At 43.6% G+C, this 14,064-nt stretch overlaps 1 protein-coding gene across 1 annotated transcript; it reads right to left on the bottom strand.

Annotated features, from left to right (window-relative positions):
• Positions 1–576: 576 nt before the first annotated feature.
• Positions 577–8,498, bottom strand: rrp8 (ribosomal RNA processing 8). Its single transcript, XM_084323827.1, has 8 exons — positions 8,364–8,498; positions 8,018–8,141; positions 7,417–7,684; positions 5,972–6,857; positions 5,421–5,550; positions 4,862–4,968; positions 4,659–4,755; positions 577–4,410 (listed from the first exon to the last, which is right to left on the bottom strand). Exons 2-8 carry the CDS (start codon positions 8,126–8,128, stop codon positions 4,297–4,299), a joined length of 1,713 nt encoding a protein of 570 aa, XP_084179953.1. The 5' UTR covers positions 8,129–8,141; positions 8,364–8,498; the 3' UTR covers positions 577–4,296.
• Positions 8,499–14,064: the final 5,566 nt, after the last annotated feature.

Here is a 14,064-nt window from a genome sequence, read left to right as displayed (position 1 = left end):
AGCCATCTGGCTGCATGTTAGCCTAGCACAGCACAATGAATGGAAGTGGACATGACCGGTTAGCCTTTGGGAGAGGCGTTAGTTGGACAATGCCTAGGCTAACCGGTCATGTCCACTTCCATTCATTGTGCTAAGCTAGGCTAACATGCAGCCAGAGTTTTCTACTGAACTCAGAGGAAACTGGTAACTATCTTCTTGTCTCTCTCTAGAGAAGAGGGTAAACTAATTTCCCAAAATGTTGGCATGTTCCTTTAAGTCTCAATTTGCATAATCTCAGTTGTATAAAGGTTATGTAAACGGTGAATTTTCATGTTGATCTATACAATAAATCACTGTTATGAGCCTGTCTATCTTGCTCCAAAGTCACAGGAAGAGCCAATTTATTAGTACTGCAGATTCTCAGCAACAAATGCAATTCTACATCTGGAGAAGTGTCCTCGAGGACAACGGACGTGACATCTGGAGAAGTGTCCACTACGTTTTGAATTTGTCCATGTTTAAAGGTCCTGTAAGTGGCATTTCTTTGGTTAAAATAAGTGTTCAATAGTTCTACTGCAGAGCGGAGGGACTGGGAGACCCACGTTACTGACCAAACACTATAACAGTGATGATGGGTGTCGGAATGTAGAGCTATTATTTTAACACGTAGACCACTTATTTGAACACAGAAAACACCACCTTTAATGCTTGATTATCGTATGTTGATAACTACTGTGCAAACGGTTCAGCAACAGCTGCCATAACAAGAAATTCCATCATACACTCCAAGGTAGAGCAGACGCAGAGGGAGCCAACTCCCCCCTCACCATCATTCTGTCACACACACTCATGAGTGCTGCAGTGTCACTACTGCAGTGTTATTGCGCCCTCTTGTGGCACATAGCACACAAATCAATGAATAAGGTTGTAGCATGCAGCAATTGGTTATAAACATATATACATGTATATATATATATGTGCTCCCCTCACTACACCACTGTACAATATATGTATATTATACATTTTATTTCTTCTTTTAATTTCTTGTTAAGCCTCAGCAGCAGTAACTAATTGTTTCTATTACTACACAGCAGTATTTATCTCATAGGTCATGTACTTTAATAATCATAATCTGTAATAGTTCTGTAAGCAACAAATTTACACGAATGCGGGGAAGAAATGTATGAAACAATTTTGAATTAGCTCCAGCAAGCTCCACTTTGCAAAAGCTAAATCAGAGATAAACTTCAGGGTGATGGCCTAGCCTAGTAGTATGCAAGGCAGAGACACGTTTAAACGGTCTCCTGGTGTCATAGCTACAGTAACTTATTCCACACTCAATGGGAGGACCTTATGTATCTCCTTGCTCTCCCTATCTGAACTTCCCCTAAATAAGAGATCAAAGCTACATGGAGCCTATGTATAGGCGGACGCATCCAATGCCTGCCATCAATCTTCCATTAAAGGGACACTTCACAAAAAAAAAAAGAGATTCTTTTGCACATCTCACGCAAATCCGAAAAACTGTTTTGCACACATTTTTTCTTTGAGTTATTGAGTAAATTAGTTTGAAATGTAAGCTGTGTGTTATGTGATGTGTCTGAGATTATGTGCAAAATAAATCAGCATTGTTTTTTGATGAAGTGCCCCTACATAGGCCTTGCTAAGTTCCACGCCATCAGGGTCAACCCCACCCACCCACTATACACAGACTTGGCTGACAGTTAGGATTACGTTCAGTGCTAGACTAAGGGCTAGATCCACAAAGAATGGATTGCACGGTGCAAGTTGCACCCTTACTTACAATTCATTATGAATTGAAAATGGAGGACCCTGATGTAAACAAGACGAAAGTCTTTCTCTGGTCTGCATTGCCTTAACAATTGTGTGTATTGAGCCGTACTGTATTGTACCCATTCTGCAATCTATTAATACAATTTTCATTCAATCAATCTGCGCGGTGATTGATTGAAAATTTTATTAACCGTTTATTTAAGTAAGGGTGCAACTAGCACTGTGCAATCCATTCTTTATGGATCTAGCCCTACTCCCTAGATCAGGTAGGGGCAACTGGCGGCCCGCGGGCCGCATGCGGCCCTCACCGACACTCCATGCGGCCCCAGGCCAATATTTATAAAAAAAAAAATTATTATAATATTTATTTTTTGCATTCGACTAAGAGGTTGGCAGTCGACTATGGCTCCTTTCGATCGATTAGTCGACTAATAGGGGTCAGCCCTAGTGTGGACATATTCAACACTGTTGAAAGTGCCGTGCAGCAATATGGGGGGTTTGATAAACTGTCCGCTGTTGTTACCGATGGAGCACCCGCAATGAAAGGAAAACACACAGGATTCGCCGGGCTTCTAAGGCAGAGTGGCGTTGAGTGTCCAATGCTGCACTGCATTATACATCAGGTATTATTGCACTTTTGACTTACTGTTGTAGTGAAATGCAGCAGGAATGCTGGTTTGTGTTTGTTGAGCAGTGGGCTTTAAGTGCATACATTTATTTTAATAGAAGCCTTCATTATAATTTGTCACTTTTGTATATATTTGGGTTACACAGCAATACTTTCAAATTCAGCTGTATTTATAAATTCATAAAGTTGAAATTAAGCATTACTAAATGCGTTTTAAATGGAATAAAAACAAAGTTACAACAAATTATAATAGTTTATGCCTTATTTATCACATCTGTGACTATTATGGGCTATTTGAGTGATGGGGTACTACTGGCGGGACTGCCGATAAACAATGCGGCCCCCCAGATTGATTGTGGAAATTTAGTGGCCCTCACCATATACAAAGTTGCCCACCCCTGCCCTAGATGTAGCACTGAACGGCACAGGAAGTCCTTCATTCCGACAGCCATCAGACTTTATAAGGCATCAATGTGCCTCACTGCATCACTGAGCACAGGGTGACAGTACTACCTTCCTGGACTTTTACATTTACAAATGTACACTTAATGTATATTTCTGTATATTTTATATTAGAATGTAACATAGGAAATGTATATCCCGGACCGTATTTTACTCTTAAGCTTATTTTATTCTTATTCGTAACTTTTGTTTCTGTCTATCCACATGTCTACTGTTTACTGTGAGCGATTTGTAGTGCCAAATTTCCCTCGGGATGAATAAAGTATTTCTATTCTATTCTATTCTATTTAACCTCTCCTAGGAGGTCATGACGACAGGCTGCCCCAACAAGAGGCATGAATGTATCCCTGTACGACGTCCAGGTAGTTATTGTAAATCTAATTCCCCCTGGCTAGTGCCTATGTTTTTACAGATCAGAGCAACTATAGTGTTCGTTATTAAGAGAGACAAGACCATAATAAATGGTAAATGGTGCATTTATATAGCAGCTTTTATCCGCTTTTTGTTCCTCACATTCACCCATTCATTCACACACCGACGGCGGAGGCAACCATGCAAGGTGCCAACCTGCTCATCAGGAGCAATTAGGGGTTAAGTGTCTTGCTCAAGGACACTTCGACACTCTGCCCGGGAGGAGCGGGAATCGAACCCCCCCCCCCCCCCCAACACACACCTTACAAATGGTAAATGGTGCATTTATATAGCACTTTTATCCAAAGCGCTTTAATTTTTTTTTCTTCACATTCACCCATTCACTCACACATCGATGGCAACCATGCAGGGAGCAATTGCTCAAGGACACTTCGACATGCTGCCTGGGAATCGAACCGGGAACCTTCCTATTACCAGACGACCGCTCTACCTCCTGAGCCACTGTCGTACCTTATAATTACATAGAACATTTAAAGAACATGATCTTTCTTTAAAGGAAGAAGGGTTCTCACATAAAGAAAATAGATCTTTTATATTTTTTTAAACTATCAATTGTGTTAGTGTATTCTAATTATGTTGAACAGGAAAAGTCACTATTACTATTACAAATAGTATTAACAACTACCCAGTTTGTGATTTCATTTGTCCAGAAACTAATTACTTAATTACTAAGTCTTTCCCGTCAATTAGTCGGTGCAACCGACAACAAAACATTTGTTGTGCCTTTTCTCTCTCTGGACAGGGCAAGATGGATGATTGGATGATGGATGATTTGGACACTGTTATGTGGGCCATCACCTTTATGCACCTGGTAGAATGGTAGGCCCTTTCTTGCTTACACAAATCCAGAAAGTTGTTAAAAAAAAAAAAAAAAAAAAAAAAAAAAAACTGTTAAAGACACCATGTCCTTTTACAGTTTAATTTCCAAAAATGTATTGAGAAATAAAAAGTGAAATATTTACAGTTAGTTACCCTTGCAAATATAATCCTTTCACAGATGCTTATCGTTTCTTATATACACACGGCTTCAACTCCAGGCCCGATTTCTTTACGTTTTCTGGCGCATCTCCCATCTTCTCGAATTCGAAAGAGCAGAAGTAGCTGTTCTCTGCATCCTGAAGACAAGAAAACAACAATCTGAATCAGACAAACGGCAACAGAGGAACATCAAAAGACTTAGTGTTTACATGCCATCAGCATTTGTCACCATCATCACATTTCATTATGAATTGAAAATGGGGGACCCTGATGTAAACAAGACGAAAGTCTTTCTCTGGTCTGCATCCCCTTAACAATTGTGTGTATTGAGCTGTACTGTACCCATTTTGCAATCTGTTAATTAAAGTTTTCAATCAAACCTTACCTTGGACGACAACTTGAAGCCAAGCTTTGCCAATGCGCTCAGGAAGCTCCGTATGTTATCAAATCTGCTGGCCACTTCGGCTATTTTAAGGACACCCCTATGACAATTGCACACAGTGGTTACAATGACATGTACACACACACACACACACACACACACAAAACTCAAGATTGATATTATTTGCTGAAGATAACGTCTCCTACCCCATCACCAAGACACGATTGGCCTCCACTAAGAAGTCACCCAGGTTGGTCCCCATGAGAGCGAGGCAGAACACTGCAATGTCCACCGTACTGTCTGCAAGAGGGACCTGTAGAGGGAGAGCGCGTGTTCATTTACAGCAATAAGCTACATAAGCAGTGTACACAAGTTAGCCAACAAATTTTTTTTTTTAAATGCCGATTTATTTTGCCGGATCTCACACATCCGAAAACAGTTTTGTACACATCCATTTAGTTTGACAGTTATTGGGAGTAAATGAGTGTGAATATGGCCACCAGTGATGTCATCGGGAACATTTGCCTCCTGCATTGTGCTAATTACAGCTCAAAGAAATGATAAGGTGTAGGGACTGCTACCTTATCATTTCTTTGAGCTGTAATTAACACAATGCAGGAGGCAAATGTTCCTGATGACATCGCTGGTGGCCATATTCACACTCATTTACTCCCAATAACTGTCAAACTAAATGTGTGTGAGATTATGTGCAAAATAAAGCAGCATTGTTTTTGGTGAAGTGCCACAACATTACAATACACTCACGTGGGCCATGTCACAGACAGTTACAAGATCAGAGATAGGTGCCAAGTCAAAGCTGTGCACTTTGTTGTTCACGCTGCGGGCGATCTTGCAGTCCCCACAGCCAAAGTCTGCAACGACCAGCGAGGCAGGTCTGGGGAAGAAAATACAACAGATGTGTTTGTACACATTATCAAATGAAACCGAGGTGAAAATATGTTAAAGGAACACGCCAACATTCTGGGAAATTAGAAAGACAAGAAGATAGATACCAGTTTCCTCTCTGTGCGTTCAGTAGAAAGCTATCTGGCTGCATGTTAGCCTAGCTTAGCACAATGAATGGAAGCGGACAGTGATGGGTAGCCTTCGGGAGAGGTGTTAGTTGGACAATACCTAGGCTACCAGTCACTAATATCCGCTTCCCCAGATAGCTTTCTACTGAACGCACAGAGAGGAAACTGGTATCTATCTTCTTGTCTCTCTCTGGAGAAGACGATAAGCTAATTTCCCCAAATGTTGGTGTGCTCTTTTAAGACTGCATGTAAAATACCATGATGGAATAAAGTATGTCTCACTTGTGCCGAATGTAGGAGATGATGGCGTCCACGGGATTAGCCGGCCACCGCTGGACCTGAGCAGTAAAACCTCGGTGGTAGATCCCAAACGCCTGGGGGTCCTGTTTGAACATGCGCTTGGCCTCCCCGCTCGACGTGGTGTAGAGGACCTCGTTGATGTAGCGGAAGCGAGCCGACTCCAAGCGCTGCTCCATGCGGGACCGGAGGGAGGCGGAGCGGTCAGCCGGCGCCTCGTTAACCCTTTCCTCTGCAGGCGTCGCCTCGTCTCCGTCCTCCTGCTCGGCAGGAGGCTGTCGTTCACCCGCACTCTGGAGCAGCCGCCGTAGCTTCTCCCTTTTGCGAATCTGTGCCTTGATCTCCTCCGGTTTCTGTCTTTTACCGGGTGGCATCGGGTGGTGTTGATCACCCGCGCTCCCCCCCTGATGAGACTGTCCTACTTCCGGTTTTGATTGCTGACCGAGAGACACGCCCGTCTTGACGTGGTCGGCGCCCCCTTTCGTCGTCTTTTTCAAGCGCTTATCTTTCTCTGGCGTTTGAGTGTCCGACGTTTCTTCTTCTCCCTCGTCCACCTTTTTCCTTTTCTGCGGTTTATTATATTCCTTCTCCTTTCGCTTCTTCTGGGACGATGTCGGAACACTCAGTCTTTCGCCGCTGTTGCCCCGGGCGTACGCTTTCAGCTGTTCCCCCGAGTTGTGTTTCTCGGTGGTCGCCGGTTTAGTTTGCCCAGGCTCATCCGGGCGAAATTTATTTGTACATTTCCTCTTCATCTTTGTCTTGTTTCTCCACTGCTGTCTGTTGAGTTTCTCGATATTCTCTCCCGTTTGTACTTCAGCCCCGGCGGCTTTTGGAATTCCCTTGCGATTAGCCTTCTTTACCTTTAATGACCCTTAGAAGAAAGGGGAGGGGGGAGAAATGAATAAAAACACATCGATTTCACATTCTTGTTCCTAATGGGAGGCTTTTGATATTTAAAAAGGAGCACTTCACCAAAAAAAAAAACAAAGCTAATTAATTTTGAACATACCGGTAATCTCACATGTCCAAAAACTCTAAACAGTTTTACACACATTAATTTAGTTTGACAGTTATTGAGACTAGTAAAATGCATTTGAATATGGCCACCAGCGATGTCTTCGGGGACATTGAATCCTTGTGTTGTGTTAAATTATTTTACAGCTCAATGAAATTATAAGGTAGCAGTCCTTATAAGACATGGTATTGCTATTTTTCATCTACAGCTGTAAATAACACAACAAGGATTCAATGTCCCGGATGACATCAATGACAGCCATATTCAAACTCATTTACTTCCAATAACTGTCAAACTAAATGAATGTGTGCTAAACTGTTTTTGGATGTGTGAGAGATTACGTGCAAAAAAAGAAAAGAAAAAAAGAGTATTGTTTTTTGGCGATGTGCCCCTTTAAAAGGAACTCATTGCTTACCAGATTTGACATCTTCCTTCTTCAGCTTCTTTGGTACAGTTTCCTCCTCGTTGCCCCCCGGGTCTAAGTTCACATTATCCACCTCTGCTGCCGTAACGTCTGGCTGCTTTCGCCTTTTGCTTCGTTTCTTCTTTCTCTTGGGGTGTGGCTGGACAGCTTCTGTATCGCTGTCACTGTCCCCACGACGAGGGACATCGCTCTTCCAGTTCGGGACAGATCCCAGTGCCTGGAGGGTCCGCAACAGACTCTTTTTTCCAACACCCTTGGACTGTTCAGAGGAATGAATGAATTAATGAAAACTTTATTTAACAGATTGCAGAATGGGCACAATACAGTACGGCTCAATACATACAATTGTTAAGGGGATGCAGACCAGAGAAAGACGTTTGTCTTGTTTACATCAGGGTCCCCCATTTTCAATTCAGTGACATTTATGACATACACAACATACATGACATCAATGGCATAGGGACATACATGACATATATAATACAGTTACATTTGTGACATATATGATATGCAAATATAAAGTACTGTTTGACACCTGAAACTGACTGAGGATGTGTAATAATAACGTACGTGTAAATCAAATGTAACTTACCTTCTTGACAGTGGCGCTGTTTGTCTTTTGTGTGTCGTTGAGATTGAGATCAGTTTTACTCAGGGCTTGAGCATCTGGTTCATCGTTCCACTCTTGGTCCTCAATGAACATGATTAGCCAATGACTGCCAATGTAATAATAGGCACACGTTAGTCCATAAAAGGTTATCCACAAACACATAATACATTATATCTACCCCATTAACATCAGTAACTTTATGTTACTAACACGATTACTTTGCCAACTAACGTGAGCTAACTTACTAGGCTAGCTGGGGCTGACGTTAGCTAGCTAACACTTTTGTATTTCAAGACACTGATACAGGAAAAAACCCGGCTGAATTCACCTGTCAAACGGCTTCTCTTCGAGGGAATGTAGTTGGTAAATAAATGTTTCGAGCTATGGGTAGTTATATCACTCTCTTATTCTTTATTCGCTCAAACCACGTTGGTTGAGAAAAGTGAAGCTCCTCACGTGTATGATGAAGGAAGCCAAACAAAACTAGTACAAGCGCATGTGAATGACGTAGGCCACAATACAAAGGATGATGGGATAATGAGTTTACTGTTGGGTCTTGCTAAAAAATAATAAAAAGATAAACGAAAAACTACAAGACACATTGCTTTTGATACACATTGCATTGCATAATGTACATATACATAAAATATACATTATTATGTCGCTATTTCTATAATTAGGCAAATAAACAAGTACATTGATTGATTGAATTGACTGGTTGAAAATTGTATTAACATATTGCAGAATGGGTACAATACAGTACAGCTCAATACACACAATTATTAAGGGGATGCAGACCAGAGAAAGACTTGTTTACATCAGGGTCCCCCATTTTCAATTCATCGTAACATATATGACATTGTTGACAGAGTCAGCTATGGAGCGACAATAATGTGTTCATGACGACAAGGTTTCTCTTTAGCCTTTGGCGTGGTTTATTTCACATTGCACCCAACAGTACACATGAGTCCTTCTCTTGTGAGAGCGACGGAGGAAGAGAGTGAAGGGGGAGGTAACATCTCCTTTTATACTTCTCACCTGGCGTCAGCTATAATAGCTACGCCTATAGCGCCCTCTTGTGGAAACAGTTAGACAGTTACATGCAATCATACATAACATCTAACTTCAACAGTCCCACTTATGCTTGTCTTGTATACTGTACAACTTTTTCAACAACATCTTTTAAAGAAAATAATACAGTTCAGAACATCAAAAAGAATATAGCAGTCAATATTACATAACAGGCAATATTTACACACCAAACATGACCTCTGCAAATCTTCTCAATTTCAGTTTGGAGACAGGCTTTGTCATAGCGTCTGCTACCATGTCGTCTGTAGGACAATAAACAAGTGTCATCCTTTCTTCCCTGATGACAGATCTGATGAAGTGATTTTTATATCCACATGTTTACACCTCTGTCGGCACACAGGGTTTCTAGTGATTGCAATGGTTCCCTGGTTGTCTTCATAAACAACAGTTTTCTTATATACATAGGTATCCATTCCTTCGAGCAGTTGTTCTAGATAAATACATTCCTGTATTGTCATAGCTAGAGCCATGTATTCGGCTTCATAAGTTGAGAGTGCCACTGTGGGCTGTTTCTTTGTTTTCCACGAAACCAGTGAGCTGTTTGTGTTCAAACTCACACAATACCCTGTGGTACTTCTTCTGTCTGTGGCGTCTGCCGCCAAATCTGCATCACTGTAGGCTTTAAGCCCTAAGCCCTCGCTGCTCTTTCTGAAACAAAGCTGTTTATCTGCTGTACCTTTGAGATAACGAAAAACATGTTTTGCTGTAATCCAGTGCTCCTCTGTGGGATCAGCAAAATGCTGTGACAATTTACTCACTACAAAACATAGGTCAGGGCGAGTACATGTTGTCAAATAAATGAGGCTACCTACAGCTTCTCTGTACATTTTTTACATCTGTCAGTTTCTGAGCATCCTCTTGGTAGTCTAGTTTTTGATCACATGGTGTTTCCCTTGTCCTACATTCTTGCATGTCTAAACGTTTCAGGATCTTCTCCACATATCTCTTCTGGGATATTTTTACACAACTGGCTGGCATGCCTAGAAAATGTTTTAACCTGCCTAGGTCTTTCATTTGAATCTGGTGGAGAGCATACTTTTCACCTGCTCTAGGTTTCTAGTGTTGTCCGCTGCGATGATCAAATCATCCACTTCTGTATTTAAACATTGATCCACTTCTGTATTTAAACATGGAGTCCACTTCTGTATTTAAACGTGGAATCCACTCCTTCTGTATTTAAACATGGAGTACCCTCCTTCTGTATTTAAACATGTAGCTACCCTCCTGTATTTAAACATGGAGTACCCTCCTTCTGTATTTAAACATTTAGCTACAAACCTGGCTTTGTACTTGTCGTGGCCTTCAATACCCTCCTTGATTGAATACACCCATTTTCCTCCCACTGTCTGTCTGCCCTCTGGTAACTTGGTTAGAGTAAAGGTGTGGTTGTCCTCTAGGGACCTCATCTCCTCATCCATTGCTCTCTCCCATTTTCTTGATTCAGGGGACACCATCGCCTCTTTAAAGGTCTGAGGTACTCCAGTCCACTCACTACTCTGTAGCAGTAATCAATACTGGTAAGTGTACTGTCATCCTCGTCACTTTCTCTCCGGGCATAGTGTGGAATAATATAATGATTCCCCAACTCTCTCATGTAAAGACATCCCCCAATACATTAATCTCACCCACATTATGAAGAGAAAAGTGAGTAACTGTGGAATAATATAATGATTCCCCAACTCCCTCATGTAAAGACATTCCCCTCCCCTTTCTCCCCAATCCTGTGTCCCCCCCCCCCTCTCCCCAATCCTGTATCCCCCCCCCCCCATTTGACCTATCAAATGGGACCACCTCGCCCCCCTTTTAACTATATAAGACTCCTCCCAACAACATTCCAGGTCTCTTTACCTGGGTCATTTCAGCTGATCACCTGGGGCGAGAGCCTCAGCCATTCTCTCTAAATACTATGTGTATATTTCTATATGTTTGGTTAATAAACCTTTGTTATTATCCAAACCTCGGTTGACTGAGAACATTCTTCTTCAGGATATCCACGAATATCCCACAATAGTCTTTCAGATACTTTGGGGGTTTGCGTTCCCGTGAGGGATACCTCCCACTGCATGAGGCACGTGACGTCACCCTCGGTGCTCCTCGTCATCATCCTCTGGGGGTTGCTGACTGTCTGTCTGCACGACTGTGCTAAGTACACTAGGCTGAGGTGTCTCTGTTTCTTCACACCTTACTCTGGAGTCCAGCTCTGGCTCCTCTGTCTGTGTCTCGTTCTCACATATTGTCTTTGTGACAAATTTGACTAGCCTGTGTTTTCGCACTTTCCCTTTACCGGGATAATAGACTAGAAAAGCGAGGCTTCCTTTGTCGTGCCCTACAAAAAGTCCTTTTTCACATCTGGACTCGAGCTTTCCTCTGTCCTGCTGGTAAGCATAACACACTGATCCAAATTTGTGCATTCTAGCTAGATTACACTTTCCCCCTGTCAGTGCTGTATACGGGGTGGTGCCTGTGTGCTTATTAAAACACCTGTTTCTGGTGTAAGCGGCTTCTTGTACCGCATAATGCCATAGATTCTTAGGTAAGTCACCATCTATTAGCTTACACCTAGCCATTTCGAAAAGAGTACGTCCTTCCCTCTCTGCCACCCCGTTCTGGTGCGGGGAGTACGGACATGACGTATTGTGTCTTATCTTGTTCCTTCTCAACAGTGATTGGAACTCTCTATTTGTGAACTCGGTTCCGTTGTCGGACCTGCATCTTATGTTGCCATAAGGGGCTACATCGGCAAGGAATTTCTCTGTGGCCTGGAGTGTGTCACTCTTTGCTTTGAGAAAGTAAACAAACACTGCCTGTACACACATCTGTAAATGACTGTACATATTTAAAGCCACCTATGGACTTGTTGCTTACTGGACCGGCTAGATCTGTGTTAACTAGCTCAAGTGGTACCTTTACTTTTTCTGTGGGACTTCTATTTCTCGATTGAGTGAACTTCCGCTTTATGCACACTTCACATTCTTTGTCAGGTTTACGCTTTTCACCTTTAATGTCCATGCCTTCTGTCACTGCTTGCAGTTTCAGTAAATCCTTGTAATTACAATGACCCATGATCTCATGCCATGTCTGAATATCGTGACTGACAGCCACATTACACATATCATTATTATTACACTTATCGTCATCATTACACTCTGTTTGTAGATAGTACATTCTCTTGTACACCTCTATGTTAAATCGCGTACCGTCAGGCTCTACAAGAACATCTTTACCTTCATTGAAGAACACTTTGGCACCGTTCGCAGTAGCAGATTTTACAGAGAATAGTTCTTGTGGGAACGAGGGTATGTAGAGAGCGTTCTTTAACGTCACTGTACACCGGCGCCCCTCACTGTCTATGAGGCATACCTGTGCGTCTCCTCTCCCTTGCGCCAACCCGTAAGTGCGCTTCCCGTCTGCCAGCTCCATGCTGTGTCTCTCCGGCTCGAAGGTGTTGTCAAAGTTCTTGAATCGATTCCTGTCGTTGATGACGTGGGACGACGCACCTGTGTCCAAGATCAGTCCCTTCCTTTGGGCCTGCTGCTGCTGCGTTGGCTGGGTGCGCCCAGAAGATGAAGTCCTCTCGTACCGTTACTCTCCGGGCGTCCTCTCGACTCGTCTCACGTCCACCGTCGTCACCATCTTGTCCACAGCCGCCATCTTGTCCATGCGCGTACCGTGCGCTCTGGTCGCGTTTCTTTCTGCACACTTTGTCTGTGTGCCCTGTGGATTTGCAGAAGCTACACCAAACAGTCTGTGCAGTTATCTTTCCGATGCCCTTTTTCTCCGCATCGCCAACACGCCAGCTCCGTCTGGGATCTGGTCTTCTCTCTCTGTGCCGCCCGGGCCTTCAGCACCCTCTCTCCCGCCTCCGCGGCGACTGGGTGTGTGTCTTCTGAGGCCTCAAAGTTCCGCAACTTGGCCTTGAACTCTCCCAGCGACATGTCCGCTGAACCGTGTGTCACCAGTAGTGTGAACGGTTTGTACAGCTCCGGTAGTCCTCTCATAACCATCGCCATCATTAGTCCATCGCTTGGTGCTTCTCCTGCACTCTTAAGCGCCGTAATGATCTGCTCAGCTCTGATGACGTATTCGGTCACAGTCTCGGTGTGCGCCTTCTTCAGCGCGGTTAGTGTTATGTAGAGGGATACGATTCGGGGTCTTCCCTGTCCCATATAATGTTCTCTCAACACTTTCAGGCTCTCTCGGCCTTTGTCCTTAGTGTCGCGGAATATCAGCCCTAAGCTTGTGTCGTGCTAACTCGCAGTATGCGTCGGCATTTTGCTTGGTGTCCAGCGCTCGCACGGCCGCCGTTACTTCTCCCGTGGGGGCCGTCAAGATCGTTGTCTTCAGTCCCACACCGTGCATGCAGCACAACATTCGCTCTTCCCAGAGCTCATAGTCCTCTGCTCTTCCGTTGAACGAGGGCCATTTGCTCCTTCCTTTGGTCGCCATCCCTTTTTGATGGTAGGCGTAGCTTTAGCTCCCATTAGCTTAGCTTTAGCCACGCGGTGCTCCCGGTGCTAAACTAGCCTATACTTCAGCTAAACTTGCTACCCTTTATTATTTCGCCCCTGTGTGATCTGGGCCCATAACCTTGGGTAGGTGGGGTGGGGGGGGGGGGGGGGAACTGTACACTGGAGGTGGTTGGGTGGGGGGGGGGGGGGGGGGGGGCGCTGTACAATGGAGGGGGTTGGGTTTAGACATTTACAGGGGCCAGTTTCGAATTGCAGTCTCCCGTAGGTGCTCTTTGAGAGTGGTTTTGAAAGTGGGTAGTGATTCACATTCCTTTACAGCTGTGGGTAGGGCGTTCCACATTGATGTGGCATAATTGCCAAACATGTTTAGTCCCTTGTTTGAGCCGAATCTGGGTTTAACAAGATTTGTGGAGCTCCCTCTGGTGTTGGTCGTGGTATTCACTGACCTTTGGGAAGTATTTTGACATG

The sequence above is a fragment of the Notolepis coatsorum genome (genome assembly GCF_963971535.1).
Source record: "Notolepis coatsorum genome assembly, chromosome: 1".
In the NCBI taxonomy this organism is placed as follows: Eukaryota; Metazoa; Chordata; class Actinopteri; order Aulopiformes; family Paralepididae; genus Notolepis; species Notolepis coatsorum.
The sequence above is the reverse complement of the archived record's forward strand: the minus strand, read 5'-3'. Positions and strand labels throughout refer to the sequence as shown.